This window comes from Perissodus microlepis, chromosome 13, assembly GCF_051167445.1.
Source record: "Perissodus microlepis isolate ML-2025 ecotype Zambia chromosome 13, ASM5116744v1, whole genome shotgun sequence".
Lineage (NCBI taxonomy): Eukaryota > Metazoa > Chordata > Actinopteri > Cichliformes > Cichlidae > Perissodus > Perissodus microlepis.
Genome location: NC_140473.1, coordinates 24,374,475 through 24,392,924, shown reverse-complemented (window position 1 = coordinate 24,392,924; position 18,450 = coordinate 24,374,475). Strand labels below are relative to the sequence as shown.

General features: G+C 39.7%; 2 protein-coding genes across 2 annotated transcripts in view; one reads left to right on the top strand and one right to left on the bottom strand.

Moving 5' to 3' along the window:
• The first annotated feature begins 163 nt into the window (after window positions 1–163).
• On the top strand, window positions 164–3,656 carry pno1 (partner of NOB1 homolog). Its single transcript, XM_084948007.1, has 7 exons — window positions 164–460; window positions 1,219–1,365; window positions 1,477–1,560; window positions 1,887–1,947; window positions 2,087–2,204; window positions 2,709–2,779; window positions 3,395–3,656. The coding sequence occupies exons 1-7, from the start codon at window positions 263–265 to the stop codon at window positions 3,460–3,462; spliced, it is 747 nt and encodes a 248-aa protein (XP_084804133.1). The 5' UTR covers window positions 164–262; the 3' UTR covers window positions 3,463–3,656.
• Window positions 3,657–3,822: 166 nt separating this feature from the next.
• LOC146375206 (calcineurin subunit B type 1) overlaps window positions 3,823–18,450 on the bottom strand; it is a 29,567-nt gene continuing 14,939 nt past the window's right edge. The window contains exons 3-6 of the mRNA XM_084948008.1: window positions 9,616–9,792; window positions 8,318–8,377; window positions 7,733–7,917; window positions 3,823–6,198 (exon numbers count right to left, since the gene is read on the bottom strand). Coding sequence (XP_084804134.1) covers window positions 6,151–6,198; window positions 7,733–7,917; window positions 8,318–8,377; window positions 9,616–9,792 — 470 coding nt within the window. The 3' untranslated portion in view covers window positions 3,823–6,150. The remainder of the gene's footprint in view (window positions 6,199–7,732; window positions 7,918–8,317; window positions 8,378–9,615; window positions 9,793–18,450) is intronic.

Here is an 18,450-nt window from a genome sequence, read left to right as displayed (position 1 = left end):
GCGTATCTTTCAATAAAATATCTATGTACATTGTTACAAAAAATATATCCAAAAATATATAAACAGCCTGCATTCAATTCTAAAGACAACTAGAGACATCCTAGATAGTTATAATAAGATAATTTTGTTACCTCCCAATCTACAGGCGTCGTTGATGTGGCTGTTTGGGTCCTTTTCGTCCCACGAGGACATGCTCACGCGTCTCCGTTCACAGTCTGCTTAGGTTTCTACTCAAAGTCTGATTCTAAAAACTTTTTTCGAGATGGACACCGACAAAAACCCAGTCCCGGACTCTGTAGTACCCATTGAGAACAAAGATGACGCCGATTCTTTCACAAAGGTTAAGTCAAAAAAGTCTCAGAAGCGAAAACGTGAACAAGATGGAGCGAGCATGGACACAGAGGAGCCCGTGGCAAGCAAACGACCGCAATTTCCGCCCATTTCAGGAGACAAATTACGGGTAACTAAACCACGTGTATATATAGACTCTGTGTATTCTCTCGGTTTTGTCAAATAAATACCAATAACTGTACATTTAATGTTATTTGTCATGTTTACAAAGTAGCTTCCCCGACCAAACCATTAACTATTATGCGCACGCGCGGTGTAGTCATGTGAATACACTAAATAAAGCTGCTGTTGTGGTAGTGTGGTTGCCCAAGTAGAATATTCAAATACACAACAAATACTGTGTTTAGGTCGTGACTGTCATTATAATACTTATGATTTCACAGTACTCTGACTGTTTAAAGCACTGGCTACTAAAGCAAAAATACAGTTAGGAAAACAAAACGCATAAATTACTCGTGGTTAATATCAGTCCAGTACTCCGAGGATTAATTAGAAACTTTGAAATTAAGAGTGCATATGAATGTTTCAGTAATTAAATGCACCGTCAGGCACAGTAGAAACCCGGGGTTGCTGTTTATATGTACTCAGCAATCTCTCTTTCTCCTTCTGTTGTGGATTAGTGGTTTCTGTTATGATGACATTTTTTCACTGTTTCCTGATGATTTAAAGATCAGACAGTTAAGTGGAAAAAAAGAATCACCACATTAAACAATCGTAAAGATGTTACATTAGTTGCAGCATTGCTTTGAGTTCGGGTTACAAAGCAAAGATGTTTTCTGATAAATCCTAACCAAATGTCATAGAATAGTTTTGCTAACATTACACCGTATGATCAGAAATGTTCTTTGTGTTTGTTTGTTTTTTAAGGGATCAGATGAGACCCGCAAAATCCCAGTTCCAGCTCACAGATACACACCGCTGAAAGATAACTGGCTGAAGATTTTCACTCCCATTGTAGAGAACCTACAACTTCAAGTTAGATTCAACCTCAAAACAAGGAATGTTGAAATCAAGGTAGGTTTCTCCTGTTCATGTAGACTTCGGTGATTTGGTGAGCCTATTTATTACAATGCTTATATAAAGTATTTCATCTCTGATATGACTAATATGCCTTCTTTCTTTCAGACATGTAAAGAAACACAGGACATCACCTCACTCCAAAGAGCAGCTGATTTTGTTAAAGCATTTGTTCTTGGATTTCAGGTTGAAGTAAGTACATGAGTTTTCTGCATGTTTTAATTCTGCCTGACTGCTTTTGTACTGAATGTGTATTTGTCAAGCCAAAAGTCAAGTTTTGGCACAGTGGTAGAGACACTTGACTGACACTTACTTCAGCTCAGTGTAGTTAAATAATCTACTGTTAATACAATAAAAGTTTCCTCCCTGTCAGTAGCCTCCATAAAGTGACTTGTAGTTGTTTTTGCTTTGTCTAAATGTGTAAATTATCTTTAGAAGCTGTCACAGTATTTGATTGTTAATTTTGAGCCTTGCTGGATTGTCACTCGTGATGTAACATTCACACTCTCTCCCCTCAGGATGCTCTGGCTCTCATTAGATTAGATGAGCTCTTCCTTGAAAGCTTTGATGTCACAGACGGTGAGTTTCCACCTCCGTAGCACTTGTGGCTGCTGTTAGAGTCGTCATAATTTCTTACCAGTTCTCTTTCCCTGCTCCATGAAGAATACAATGTTCAATCTCTCGAGATCCATTTAATTGTTCTCCCATGTTTTGGCAGTGAAACCTCTGAAGGGAGACCACTTATCCAGAGCTATTGGAAGAATAGCAGGGAAGGGAGGAAAAACCAAATTCACCATTGAAAATGTCACAAAGACTCGCATTGTGCTTGCAGACACGTGAGTAAATCCAGTATTTTGATATGCTACAGTAAAATTACTAATTAATTTTCCACATCATTTGCTTATTAATCCCTCATTAATTTTCTTTAGCCACCTTTTTGAAGTTGAGACGGTTTCACTGCAGCATTAATCAAACATTTAGATTGGGATTTTTTCTCTTGCATTGTTTTAGTCATGATAAGTATTAGAGTTCAATACAGATCTTGCAAAGAAACGCTGTAAAGAAGAGCTTTACTTCTTTGGGATTAAACTTAAAAAAATAAACTGGCCTGATTTGGTTTGTTAATAAGTGCATAAACATACTATCATAATATATTACTTACTAACAGTTTTTCTCACACAAATGATATTTTCCTCTTCACGCAGACGTTTTTGTGGGTACTCTAAAGACAATATAAACAACCTTTCGCATACATCCATACCTGCAGTATGTTTTCTAGTTATGTGCCTTGTATTCATTGTTCATTGAAACTGCGAACACTCTGCTTTGTCTGTCTACAGAAAAGTTCACGTATTAGGATCTTTCCAGAATATCAAGATGGCCCGGACAGCGATATGCAACTTGATCTTAGGTAAGACGAGCATTGTTTTTATAGCACAGTATATCATGTGGTTGATGCTATTGAGGTGGTGCTTTATTGGATAAGCTGGTTGGACACTCTGCTGTCTCAAATACCGTTACTCCTGGAGAAGTACAAGTACTAATTTATTCACTTTGAGGTACTCATTTAAACATTGAAATTTAGATTATAAGACTCCCCTGTGAATCCTTCTTTTATGGATTTCAATTTTGATATATACTTAAATGCAGCAGTAAAAGTGCCTAAATTAAAAGAGGCTAGGCAATCAAGCATTGGAATGAAGCCATTTTTCTGAATCAGGTGTTTAAAAAGACCTGTTATAACACTTAATGTTTTCCGTAAGGAGTGCAAAAATCTAATTTCTTACTTTTTTTTTTTAAATAAGCTGACAGTCAGCTTAAAGAAAAACCCTAAAACATTGAACAACCAGTTTAGCCAAGTCCTGAACAAACCTATTTAACTGCTGTGCAGCCTTTTCCAGTGTTGAGAGCATCAGTCACCTGACAGCAAATCCATCGAATCTAGCACTAACCATATTTGGAATTGAACTCTTTGTTTACACATTAGTGCTGAGAAGTGACCTTTAAATCCCTTTTGCCCCTACAGGAAGTCCACCTTCAAAGGTCTATGGCAACATCAGAGTGGTGGCTAGCAGGACTGCAGAGAGATTCTAAACCTGAACCGTGATTGGTTACCATATGTATTTATCTTCCCCTATTGGCTGGTGGAATTCCTGTGTGGGATCTGTGTTGAGTTGAGACCGTCACTGCCCTTTGGACTGATACCTCGGGTTCTTCTGTAATGATCTCGTGGTTTCTGAATCAGCTGGTATCAAATATGATTAATAAAATTATGATACGTGCATTAAGGGAATCTGGATATCTGAAAGTACGTGTTTGTGCAAATGTGTTAAAAAAAACAACTAAACAAAGCATGTGTGTACTCTTCTTTCCTGGTGAATGAAGATACAAGTCTAGTCAGTCACATCTTGGTCAGGTTTAAAATAATAAAAAAAAAAGGACAGTCAAATAGAATACTTTCAACATTTCAAAGTTTATTTAAATTTTATTTTTCATACAGTATCAAGTTTCCAACAGTCCCACAGCATAAGATGCAGCATGCAGAAAAAGGAAAAAAAAGGTTCTCAAACTTAAATCTTCTCATATCCCCACACAAACTAAAAAGAACCCAAGTCCCTCAGAGAAAAGTAGCACTTACAAACTAAAGCGCGGTCTGAACTATACAGAGAACAGAGAGCCAGAACTGCATTTAACAAATACTTATATACAAAAGGAAAAAAAAAAACATCAAATTTTCCCCTTTAAGCTGAGTACAGTGTGTGGCAGTTTGAGACAGGATCAGATATGCAACTTTTACTGGAATCGAAGCATCTCGCTGACCCGGGTAAAATACAAAAAGTTACATGTAGTTCAGTTCAGTTGGATTACCTCTCATAATATGTGTACATTTACCAAAGTTTGGCAACATCCATATTGTATACCATTAAATTCTTAAATATATTAACATCACCATCCATGTGTAAACAAGAGGATTATTTCAAAAAATTGATCTACATGCACAACAAAAAATATACTTCCATGTCATGCAAGCACAGGGAGGCCCAAGCCGTGCAGAGCTTTGGGATAGGGGAAAAATAGAGCACTCCAGATGCACATCTCTTGACTGAAAACTGTTGTTCAAACCAGCAGTTGACCTCCAAAAGCAAAACAAAAAGCTATCCCAATGCTGTTTGCAGTAGGAAGCATTTTCCCTAGAAAATAAAAATCTGGCTGAAGTTATGTTTTTTCTCCCTGTTAGTAAGTCAGAGGGTGAGAAAATGAATTGATTGTGACAGAAAAAAAAGTGGGAGAAGAAGCCAACTTTTGAAATGTACACGTTCAAAGAAAAAAAAACAAAAAACTACAATTTACAGTCTACCCATTGCACACTCGTTATGCCAACATGTTAAGATTTTAAGTGTTTGTGTTGCGCTGAAGAAAACTGACCCATCCTGTGCTGTACTGAGACGTATTCAGAAGGGCTCATTGTTAAGCAGAGGCAAAGCCATCTCCACTTACGGTTAAATAAGCTGAGCACACTTTGATTACCTAATATACACATACTGGTTAACAAAAAAAAAAAAAAACCACGCTGCCTGCAGATAAGTCTCTTAAATTGCTATGTCCTTGCACAAATTGTAATCTCACCATTATTCACTCTCAATTCTAAGCCAAGTCCGTCCAGTCTCTGTTCCTAACATTAAAGTCTTGAAATACTAATGATTCCACCATCATTCATTAGTCAGTGTGAGTGCAGAGCTAATCTTTGCATTGGAGATTGTCTTAAAGATGCACACTGCTCTATGCAAAATGCTTCACAAGAGTAAACCATGTATCAGTTTGCAGCCACAAATTATTTTTCAAAAGACATTTTCTTGGCATAAATTTTTCTATCTATAATTTTATAACAGGAAACAACGATTATCTCCAACAATATAAACACATTCTTAAGTATAAATAAAACTACCACTCTTAATACAAAAAAAGAAAGGAAAATAAAACTGGAGTTGCTTTCCTAGGAGTGACTGGAAGCTTTACCGGTCTGCAAAACTGCGTGCGTAAGCTAAAATGGAGAACAAAAAAAAAAAAAAATTTTGATTTGCTTCTAATATGACTCGTAGTCGAGCAGTTGGAAGCGTCACGAGCCCATTTGTCTGGCATGAATGACTGCTGTGATGATGGGTAATAACTTGGACTGGTTTTCTGGATATGTTCTGGTTGGCACTTCATACCCTACACTTTCTAGTTGTGCTGCAAGTCAAGTGTTAATACACTACACACTTCCCCTCACGAGACAACCATAGATATACTTGTATTTTTTTCTTCTTTATAAAAAAACAAGAACAAAAAATAAATATCAAAAATAACAATTAACAAAAAGAAAAAAAGAAAATGAAAGGATGAAATATGAACAAGCCAACCAGCCTCTTCACCGCATCCCCTTCCCCCCCTTCCTCCCCCCCTCATCCAAAACCGGAGATGCTCTTGCGAATGACAAATAGATGTCCTTCAGTCTCTTAAAGTGCTACGACCGGGTTATTGAGAGGATTTACAGTTCAATAACACTTCAAAGTTGGCTTCACGAGGCCTGTTTTGTTTTGTTTTTCTCAAAAAGAAAAAGTGGCTTCACAGAGAGAGAGAAAGAGAGAGAAAAGAAAGAAAAAAAAAAAGAGAGAAAGAGAGCGAATACTTCCATTGATTTACACAGAGAGCGTTTTGCCGGACGTCTTGAGCAGATCTTCAGAGATGGTGGAGAAAGCGAGAGTCGAGGACAAAGGGGGGGATTCAGCAAGCGGAGAGCGCTCACACATCCACCACCATCTTTTTGTGTATATCGAGGCCACCAACCACCTGGATGAAAGTGCGAAAGGAAGGAATAGAAAAGAAAATCTTTATTAGAGTGCTGTTAGCGCTGTGGAGGTAAGCATTAAAGTTCACATAGTTTAGTTTTCTTTATAAAGTGCCAATTCACAACAACAGCACCCGAGCTTTATATTTATATGCAAAATTTATGAATACATTTTTATATGTGCTACGTTCAACAGTAAAGAGCCAAAAGTATTAGAGAAGAAGCTAACAATCAATCATCTCTGATGAACAACATGTGGCAAGAGTGGAAAGGAAGAACTCCCTTTTACCAGGAAGAGACCTGCAACAGAATCCGTCTCAGGTTGAGGCACCCATGCCCAACCAAGACAGCCCCTTAAAAACATTTTGACCTGCACAATAGAAGAACACCAATGTTTGGTACTGCTATTTTTAAAAAGTTGTCATCTTTTTATTACTGCCATTAAAAGGTAACCTGTTACGACCTTATATACTGAGAAAACAACTCAGTGTATTTTTAACTGACTAAAAATAAACATGTTGGTTCAGAGGGTAAACAGATTACTGTACATTTACCTGTGAATATACGGCCTTCACCTCATTGTAAAGTGATTTCATATTGGTAACGTTTCATTCACCACATAACCATCAACAAGCATGTCAGTTTCACTATGAGTGACCGCATCAACTACAAGTTCTCGCAGTAACACTGCTGTGGAAATGCCGAAATGTAACAATGGGATCAACAGCATCCTGAGAAAATCTACTAAATTTATTCTCTTATTTTTACACACTTTCTCTTCTGTTGTTACTTTTACACAACAGTGTTGCTAATACTACAAAGCAAGAATAAAATCATGTCATGGAGCCTTTTCCTTGAACCTTGAAGTGTTTGAGCTGCACTGCTTCGGTAAAAAAAACAAAAAAAAAAACTGATATAATACTCTCCTGCACCACTCTGAAAATACACTCACACGAGGACAGAGCCATTTTAGTTCATGGCTCCAGAGATATAGCTGTCAAATGTGGGGCTCATGTCTGTCAGTTGGAAGTGGAGTCTTTCATTTTAGAATATGTCTCAGAGCAAAGCCATTTCCACTGGGGTCCGACAACAGACGAATCGGTGTATCACACTTTTCAACAAGATGACACTAATTGTATTGCGAGAACTTCATTTGCGTCTGTGATCTTAAATTAGATAATTATAGCCACATACTTTCTAGTTAGTTTATGCATATCAGTACGACAGCAATGAGAATATTGATCTGGGTCAGTGCTTTTACAAACCAAATAACGCTCATCACTGCCAACCTTAAATTTGTTGGATGACACAGATCCTCCTACAAATGCCGTAAGTACACACCAGGCTATGTTTACAGCCCTTGACACCACATTTCAACAAGGAAGTGTGAAACTGAAACCCAATGCCGTTGAGCCTAAGCAAAAAGTGTTTGTGTTTCCAGAGTTTTCCGCCCCTTTGACATTTGCTTCCAACATACTAGGCTGCATCAGCACAAATGTCACCACCCCAAAATACCCCAGGAGGGCTTTGACTTACTGCACAGAACTCTTCAAAGGATATCCTGCCGTCTCCGTCCTTGTCTGCATTGATAATGGTCTTGTCCACGATCTGCTGGAGCTGCGTGTCCTTCAGGTTGTTGCCTACCATCATCTTCAGAACCTGGAAGAGCTCGCCATTGGAGATGTAGCCATCCTTGTCCATGTCATAGATCCTAAAAGCAACTGTGGTGCAGGGAGTGGCATGGGGAGGGGAGGGAGCAGAAGCACAGGTAGTTGGAAGTCTAAACCAATCAGCCTTTATTATATATAGTCTTTAACTCTTCTTTAATATTTAAATGGTTGTTTTTTTTCCCTTTTTTTAAAAAAGAAAACTTAACTAGCTCATGAAAGGTGACCCAAAAGGTTAACACTGTGCACTACAAAGGACATACTACCCCAGGGGAATTTGTGTTGCAGCAGCAAGGTGACGTGAGACAAACAGAAGAGGGGAGTCACAGGGGACAAAGCCCCTGACTGGTTTTACTCTCAAAGCAACAAAACAAATAGATGTGCTTGAGGATAAGAAACTTGTTCTACTACCCATGGCCACATGTGATTTAAGCGAAGAAGCAGCTTTACTTACATCGAAGCTTCTGCTCTTTGTCCCCCTTAACGCTGAACTGTGAGACACCCTCGATAAACTCTGTGAGAAAAGAGAACAGAACAGCAATCAGTGCTGTAGGTTTACAGCTAAACCAGGCTTCCCACACAGTCCTGACTTCAACATGGCATTTTAGAAACATCTTGATTTTATGGAATTTGCTCTTTAAATAGTATATTAAGAAAAACTTACACAATACAGAAGCATAACAACATCAAGTTTATTATCAAAACACAGAAGAGCTCATTTATAGACAAAGACATACACTGTTCTGAACTGTTCATTTGTTAAACTTGAACTTTATGATGATAATTCTTTTCATTAACTCTCTCTCTCTATATATGTTTATTTTTCTTTTTTTTGTGGAAAGTGTTACTCCTGTACAGAAGAATGTCCAGGTTGCAAAGTCCGCAGATATCGAACCTGGTCTATTTTTAAGCCTGCGCTATGACTGAACTTCCAAGATAGTGGCACATTTGTAAACATGCAGACCAATAAAAGCAATCCTTATCTTTATGCAATAGGGGCAATTCCCCATCATGTGTTAATGACGTGTTCAGAATGTGGACTTTGTGCCCCATTGAAATGCATTCAATTACAAATGATCTTAAAAGCAGGTGGCAGAATATTTTAATGGACTGGAAACAAAATAAAATAAATGGTTTTAGCATTGAAAACCAGCAGCAGGTCTTATTAGTGGAACAGGATGCTGGATTCTACAAGACGGAGAGGAGCTGAATGAGCTTGTTGGATTCAAGGAACTTTATTCAGTCTTGTTGTTTTTTTTGTTTTGTTTTTTTTTTTTTAGATGTGGCACATATTAGATGTGGCACATAATATGGCACATACTAGTATTTCTTCAAAGAAATACTACAATATGTGCCATATTTGCAGTGGTATTACTCTTAGTTATTGTACTGGCTGACCCAAGCTATGTACTGTAGGCCATTTCGCACATATCTTTAGGAAGCCTGGATGCTACTGCTTTACATAATGGTGAAATCTGAATAGTCACTATCAAAAATGAATTTGCAGCACTTCTCCTCCTATGTTGTTGCTTTTTTTGGCTCACTGCACACCAGGCCTCCTGTAGCAGGCAGTATCTATTGATTCCATGTGTTTAGGTATGAGAGTAATACTTAAACCATGAGTAAACTAGAAGAATGAAAGCAAAGCAAACTTCCACTTAAGAACCAGGTTTGTTGCTGAAGTCACAAATGTGTAAATAATTTTTTTTACTGTTAGTAAAATCCCCACAAGCAGACAGGTTTATTGCATACCTTTAAAGTCCACTTCTCCATTCCCATCCGTGTCGAATATGTCGATAACCCTTTGCACCAGTGGGTTCTGTTGCAGCTCTGGCAGCGACATGAACTCCTCCACGCTGAGTGAGCCAGAGTTATCTAGGTCGAGTTTCTTAAACCTCTTCCCTAGCCTCTTAATCTCATCAGCATCGACTGGACAAAAAGAAAAAGCAAGAGAAGACATGGGTGAGACATTGTCTTTCAAGACATTTAGCTGATGGCATTTTCTATCTTGTTAGATAATGAAAATTATGAGCAAACAACCACAAGTGTGCACGTGTCAAGTGCCTGACAGGCCCAAGTTCTATACAAGAGCATGAGGGAAAAAAACAGCTAAAAAGTGACAATGACAAATGCACAGTGTACTGTGCACCTGCAGCAACATTAGCCCAAGACTGAGCAAACAAAACCAAACAAAGAGCAATAAATCAAACACACAAAAACACTAAGTCAGAGGATATTTATGCTACCAAATAAATATTATAAATCTCCGCATGAAATGTAGTCATAGATTTTGATGGTCACCACTTGTAACTAGGTCAAGGACACTACTTCTAGCCTGCAGAGGCCTGGACTACCTGCTACTAGCTGCAGACCCACAGTAAGCATGGTACAATTTGTTCTGCTCTTTTCTAGCCATACCTGAAATAGATGCAACTACAAAACAAAGCTCCATTTGGTAGCAAACCTAACATGAAGCAAACTGCTCCTGCTCTGAAAACACTGCTATGGATGTAGATGTTTTTTAAAAAATGAGTAAAAGGCAGAGAAATGAGAGCTGACAAGAAAGAGTGGAGGAGGGAGTAACAGAGGAGTTATCAGAAGAGCGACACAGAGACAAGTACATAAATATAACTTACAGCCTTTGTTGTCTACTTGTGCTTTTTTATCATAAGGGGTCTGGATCTTTTCTTCCCTTGCCATGAGAAATAGTCTCCACTCCCCGGCCAGTATACTGAGCAATGGTAGTAGTAATCCACAAGCAATCACAAATCCAGTTGTTAATTACTATATAAGCTCATTCACAGAGAGTCAGGTGATCATACTGGCCAACCACAAGCTACTACTACGTTACCCACTTTAATATGAGTGCTAAATGGCACAGGGTGTCTATTAATCTTCACAAACAGCTAACAGAAGGAAGAGTCACAATCAAGAGGTGTGACAAAGGTTATGAACTTATTCTAGTCACGATCAGGTTTAATTTCCTCCACAAGGCCATCCAGTTTAGTTAAATGGCAAAGATAAGATCGACTTAGGAAGAACAAGCTTTGTGGTGGTAACTGTAAGGAGTTACAGTTGGAATTTCTTGTAATTCTTGATGTGAGCACAGTTAGTGAAATGTAAAAACCACTAAAGATACAACTGTCATCAGAAGAGTAAGAACCTGCATTCAAACTGACGCAATGTAGGGAACATACACATCTCATATTTTGGCTATGAAGCTCTAAATGCACATGTGAATGTCTGGATTCTTACAGGATGTTATCCCATTGTTCCGCTTTCTATTATACGATGCAAAGAGAGAGACGGAGAGAGACGGGTGTGGGTTGTGTTTTGGGTTTCAGAGCTCGAACACGCTGTGCTACATCAGCTCGATGACTAATCAGAGTGCGAGTGTGGTGGAGGAGTAGGGGAGGAATAAAGGAGTGAGAGAAAGACAGATTGAGAAAGTTGGAAAGGACATGACCACAGCAGCAGCCACTGCTGGTTGCAAGCAAAGCTTTACAACCAGCAGCAGCCACTGCTGGTTGCAAGCAAAGCTTTACGTGAAGAAAAAAAATACACTGTTGAAATCCACTTTATAAATATTCTTTATGGGTCCCTGCAGCATGTGTATCTCATCATCATGATAAATGAAAAAAATTCATCTAGACCAACACCGTGAGCCAATACGTTTTTGATTTAATGCTCCTCTATTGACCGTTAGTGATTCTGTGTTCTTTCTAATAATAAAGCACATGACAGTCACATGATCACAAATTGAATTTTTATAGCACCTTCAAGCCAATAAAATTCAAAGGGCACTGAGAGAACAGTAACAACATTGTATATTGTAAATGACTCAACTACAGAACTCTGTTCATTGGTCCTTGGAAATAAAATATAAAATCGCATGTCAAATTTCCCAGGAGACTAAAAATATGTACAAATCCATTCAAAGCACTTAGAATGTCTCCAAATAAAGGCCGTCTCCAAAGCACAGTGCAATATGCTTGCCATATGGTGTACTACAAAGCTGGAACAATAAGCAGATCAATTAATTAGTCAGTTGTGCCAATTAATCGTGAGCAATCTCATTACAGCTTTCAGCATCTTTACTATTACACTGTTAATAAACTATCCATGTGCTGTGTAAGTATGTGTAAATTTAAATTAATGATGTCAAAGCTACTCTGATTTTCCCCTGTTTAACAAATCAAGAAGTTAGTCTGCATCAAATATCCACGACGTCTGAAAACCCAGATTTATTTCTAATGAGAGGTCAGCGGTTCACTTCACTTATATGTTCCCGATATGACAAATCTACACACAAGAACACATTCACAAGCTGATAAAGACCACAGGGTGTCTGTGTCTACCAGGCATGAGTTATCAGAGGCGAGCACACGGCTGTCCTGTGACACAAAACACTTCCTTATCAGCGGCCTCCTGTTTCCTGTGCCCAGCAGATGACACCATCTTAGCTCATAACCATTTAGCCCGTGAAGGGGTATCAATGCTACAGATAAGCACCATATTGTGTTAGTATGGTAAATCAAAGCCATGTTTGAGATAATCTGTCACACAGCCGGACAGGTCTTTTTTCAGGGTGTTAAATCTTAGTATAGATACTTCTGACACACATCCAATAGATCTTGAACACTCCACATTCTCCAAATTAGATCAAAACCAATAGCAAAGAATAACTCCGGGCAGCCCTCTCTTTTAGTTCATCAGTAACTTTAAAAATACAGAGCACTTGTCACCAAATATCAGATTGTCAATTTTAGAGTTTAATGATGGGTGAAGTAGGGAGTGTTGAATGTGCATGAAAATTTAAACACATCAATTAATAATAAATAAATAAATCATCGCACAAAAACAACACTAATGCTTTATTTTCTCTACGATAAAAGAACAGGTATGTTTACAGGTGCAGGCTGCAGCCTGACTGCTCATTAGTTTGTCATCTGTTGAAGTTCAGGGTCTGGCTGCTGGGCTGGGGTCAGAATTCACTCAGCTTTAACATCATTCTGGGGTCTTATCTAGCTCAGTGTTAGCATGCTCTCTGCGTGCAAAGAGCCAAAGTTATGTGTACATAATGTACATAATGCAGCCGTTTCCATCCTGGATGAAGTTTGCACACCACTCTCTCATCCTTTTGTGCAATAAAAATAAACATAATGGCCATATCCACGCTGCAGACTCTGCCACTATTTTCCTCCTTTGGCACACAAACAAAAATCCGCTGACTACAGTGCAAGTGGAGGTGGAACCAATAAGCAGGATCGTTAGGCAATCAAACTAACAATTCCAAGGAATTGAACTACTGGGAATCGGCTCTTGTAGAGAACCGGTTCTCAATTCCCATCCCTATTCTTAACAGAAATCCTGTTAAACAATCTGCTTTTTAAAAGGGTCCACAGAATCAACTAGTTGTATTTGTAGTGGCACACTGTTCCAAAGGCTGGTGTCACACTGAAAGGCGCCTCCGGTCGTTAGTCATGTGCAAAGAAGAACTAAAACTTTGCAGCAACTGTGTGATGCAGTTGAATCTATGCCATTTAAGGCAGTTCTGAAGGCAAAAGGAGGACCTCAATAAAAAGAATAATAGAATAATAATTACTTGCCTCAGAATTCCATACTCAGCTTTGTAAGGACACAAGGAAAAACCGTTCACAAAACCGCAACCTCAAAGTAACTCCCTGTCTCTGTTTAAGTTCCGTTTTGTGCTACAAAGTCAGGTTAGTAGGATAAGCTGGATGCAGTTCAGATGAAAAAGTACTGTGACATTTACAACACATAAACTTTGGCGCAGCCGCTAAGCAGGGAACATCTTAACACTGGATCCAGATCCCTTGTTGCTGTCAGGACCTGCCGAGTGAGTAGGTCCATGTATTATTCATGGAAGCAAGGACATCGGCCTTCCTTTTCCAGTGTCACACCAACAAGCCCCATGTCTGCTAGATTCACACACACAGAGGGGAACCTACAGAGCCAAAATTAAAAATGTAAAAACATATTGGTTTGACTTATCCAACATATGGGTCCATCTGCTATGGTCAAGTGGTAGATTCCTGAAATCATATCGGAGCTGGAGGTTTAGCAGCTGATGAACAAACAAACAAGGTTCGGCAATTTAACTATTCTTATCTCATGTTCTTACACAAACTCATTCTAGTATGATTAAAAGTGAGCGCAGTGAAGAAAGTTGAATTTCTGAGCTTTACAAACAGCCTCTCTCCATTACAGAAGCTAAAAACCTTAAAATGTGGCACAATGATGTGTACCAAATCTAGCTGCAAATGAGGCATAGTTTGCGTACGACAGCAACAACAACTGATTCCCAAAAAAGCTGGAACAAACTGTGACTGGCAGTGGTCACATCCAGCCTGAAATGACCACGCTGGATGGGAAAGCGTCCTAGGTGTGAGAGCCACCGAGATAAGATGAAATGTTCTTGGATTTTATTTTATTCTTTTTTTAAATTGCAACAACACCTGTAATTACCATCAACGAGAAAAGTGAGAAGTAATGTTGCAGAATAAACGACTGAGATAAGATAATACACCATACATTTCCTGAATGGGTTGACACATCTTACTTGATTTCACACAAAACAGGATGCTGTTGAGCGACTGGCTATTAAAGCGTGTGATAAAACCTTCAACCTTCACTTTTGCTATTCACTTGCCTTCTTCGTGACCTTTGGTTGTATAGGGGAAAGAAAGAGTCATGCATCTAAGCCCAACATCAGACCTGCATGTTAAAGCCTGTCTTTGGCAGCAGAGAAACACAACAAGGTGGGTGATGTTGCAAACTCGCCTTCAAACACGTACATCTGCTGCTTGTTAGACTATGGATTAAGGTGTAGTGGAGCTACATGTTTGCCATGATGACAGTGTCTAGTAGATTACTTTATACATTATAACCATATTATGTATGGTGCATTAGTTCATATACAGCACACCTTTGACAACAAGATGATTTCGCTTGATCGCTTTGATTTTACACTTTACAGGAATTGATAGGGATGGGTTTGAAAATGACACGTCTGTGCTTACCTTCACATTTATTTCTAGCAGAATAATATACTGTTGGATGCATTTTCATGTAAAGGAAGTTTAACTGAAATATTATCAAAAATGTTTTTCTATGTAAAAGAAATGCTTTTCTGAGGTCTCCATAGTCACAGAGGATCCTCACACTGCTTTGCTAATGAGCATCTCTGAGGGAGACCCAATGTAACTGTGAGATGATTATGATAATCTCATATACTCCACCACACAGCACACAGCACACAACACACACACACTTACTTCCATAAACGCTGTATGCACCCTTAACTGTGTTACTAGGCAACTGGAACCCGTTAGCCCCCTAAAGTAGCCCACACACACACACACACACACACACACACACACACACACACACACACACACACACACACACACACACACACACACACACACACACACACACACACACACACACACACACGAATATTTAAATAATTGTTCGGGAGGTGTATGCATGAAAACACATGCATATGTAGATGTCATCAGCCTTTGAGGGCACACAGGAGGCTAACACACATAAGCATTACTTAACAAAAAATAAATAAATCTGCTAAGGTCGGCCAAATGGTCCTCCTTCTGGTCTACAGCACACAGCTCGTCCTCCATGGCCTCCCGTACTGTTAGTGGCATTCTTGAGGTATGTGTGTATTTGTGCGTGTCAAACATTGTTAAATTCACAGCGCGCATATCACGAGTCATCTGAAAATGCAAATTCAGCCGATAAAAGAATAAATCTAAAGCAACAAAGGGTACTTTTTGTATGAAACTGTCTATCAGAGTAGCTGCACAAAAGGTTGGTCTGATCACAAACTAAATGCTCTACCTAACTGTAACAAGATAGCAGTCAGCTCAAGCTAACCATCAGACAGCGGCACAGCTGTGTGAAATGGAAATCTGCTAAGTGCGACTGGCTTCTCCACCCCATTTTTGTTTAATTATAAAAAACACAATGTTCCCAAAATATCACTAATGAGTGTGTCCTCTTAAGCATGCTCGGCCCTAAAAACGGCTCACCCTGCACATTAATGGAGACACGTGACTCCATTAACGCAGCTAACCTGAAACGAGGCAAACGGGGCAGGGGAGGGATGCAGAGTGAAAATTCAGTTGACATGTTAGTGAGCATCACAGTGCACAGTCTGCCATATACAGCTGTCAAGGCACACAAGGTAAGGTGTGAGGGTTCGCAAATATGAAAAGGTCGCATGCACAGCTCAATAATAACACAAGTATGACACTTGACACTGGATGAAATATCACACTGTCCCCCAATAAGGGGCTGTTGTGAGCCAACGAGGGTGTAAAATCCAGAGAACATATTGAAAGACAAGATTACTGCTGAAGGGATAACAGGACTGCAGACCAATCTAGAGATTGGGAGTTTTAAACTCATGGGAAGGTAACATTGGGTGGGGAAGGCGAAAAAACAAAAATTCCGCTTTAATTCTGACAATCCTCCTGTATTGCATGCCCAATACTACAGACGCAGTAACAAATTCTCTTGATCAAGACCATATTTCATATCTGCTATCCTGCCTTTTAAACAGGGGGGAGCCATATGGATGAAAAACCCTCTCTGTCATTTTTGATTGAACGGTGTTGCATGACGTATACAGCCTGGCAGCATTTTGGTGGGTGATATGATCAGTTGTAAGGTTGAAGTTAAAGCCACATGCAGGATGTCACAAGCTGTTTCTTAGGACAGACTGTCAAAATTCAAACACAGGATTTTCCTCCCTGTTTGAAAATGTATTAGCTCCCTCTATGCTGCAGAAGTGCTGCCAACTGTTACTCTTCACATTTGTTTACCTCCCTCTCAATCTCTGTGCACACGTGTACTGTATTTTAATACCGCAGAATTCCCAGTTAGGGAGCTCTCACTGACATCGTTTCAGTTTCTCTAATTAGATACATAACATTGCATTTATTACATAAATAGCAACCATTTATTACATATGTGCTAAACCTTTGATTTACATGCAAAATGTTGGCTCTGAGAAAGTTAGCTGATATGCACCGTTACTCACTCCTATGTCAACACCCATGTGGTCAGCTAAATGTAATTCAACTCAGGTTGCATTTAGACTAAAATTTGAGCACAGCAGCCAGTTTAAAGCAGTGTGATGGAGTAGGCAGTAGGCAAGACTTCTGGTTTATCTGTCAAATTTTAATAAAAATTTAGTCCAATTTTTGGACTAAATAAAAGAAAAGCACACACACAAAAAATACAGTGTTTCTCTCACACTGCGTTAGTCTTATCTCATTTAGACCGCAGGTGTGAGAAGGCTATACAGCTGAGAGCTGCAGCACTCTGTGCATTAGGCTGATTTATCTGGCTGCACCAACAATGTACAGCTTGCCTGCATGAACTAAACTGAGGACGAGGACAGGGCAAAGCATTGATGGTGTTTATTTATAGCCGTTCTGTCATGAGAAAACCCCCAACTCACCCCACTACCCCCCACCAACAGAGGCTCAGGCTCCCACCCTCAGGGAAACCCCTAGCAACAAGGAACTCCAGCAAGCCGCCCGCCATTTATTTTTGGCGGCTGCAGACAGACCTGCAATGGTTTCAAACTCGCTGCTGCGTTTCTCTGAGAGCATGAAGCGTTGAGGGGGGTTTCATGGTTATGTGTGTGTGTGTGTGGGGTGAACAGAGTGGCGGAACAGAGTGGGCGCGTGCATATACTTTAGCAGAGTGTACTGCAAAAGGATGTGTGAGGAGGTGTGTGTCCGTGTGGTTTGTCTAATTACACACTGCACACTGTTACAAGTAGGCCATTAAATTCTGCCTGATCTAAGCTCGCTTAAGCCAGCAGTGGTGAGACACTGCATTGAAAAGAGGCTACAGGCCTTTCAGAAATTCATCCTCCAGCAGAGAAAATAGAGACAAAAATCATGTCAGGCTGAAATGCAACACACAAATATCTCAGTAATGTCTGCAAAGTAGGCTAAATGATTAGCAGCAAGTCAAAGCCACATGCTAGATGGCACAATTATTCCCATAATTACTGACATCTACTGTTCACTTGACTTGAGCCCTTTAGGTCAGCCAGAGTCCCTATTAATGTTGCTGTACTTTCTTCATGTGGCATTTCAACAAAAAACTCAGTTAACACAAGCCTTCAAATACAAGAGGTGCATTTTTGTTAGACTGGCCCTGCTTCTCATGTTGCAGGGCGAGTTTTGATCAATGTGGCCAGGGAGGAGGCGAGTGGGATTGTGCATGGAACATGACCCGATTTCACAATCCATCTTATCAGTGTGACACATGGAGAAAAATTCATGTTGATGTTCCACACTAACAGAGTTAGAAAGTGTCTGATGGCAGGTGCGAGTGAGCGGGCATCAGTCTCACTGTGGGGCAGTAAAGGTGCAGCAGGATGAATTTCTCTGACCAGAGGGCCAGAGCTAATTTCTTAGCAGCCAGTCGAGTGCCTGCCTGTCCAAGCACTTGATGAGCTGAACAGCTGCTCTGTCAGTGCAGGGTGAGACAGAGAGAAGACAGCAAGTGAAGGACCGAGAGAGG

Excerpts from the sequence above, each read along its gene's own strand:
- pno1 (XM_084948007.1), top strand. The coding sequence starts at position 263 with ATGGACACCGACAAAAACCCAGTCCCGGACTCTGTAGTACCCATTGAG. Across the intron at positions 461-1,218 it reads TTTCAGGAGACAAATTACGG|GGATCAGATGAGACCCGCAA; the intron begins GTAACTAAACCA and ends TTGTTTTTTAAG. Across the intron at positions 2,780-3,394 it reads GATATGCAACTTGATCTTAG|GAAGTCCACCTTCAAAGGTC; the intron begins GTAAGACGAGCA and ends TTGCCCCTACAG.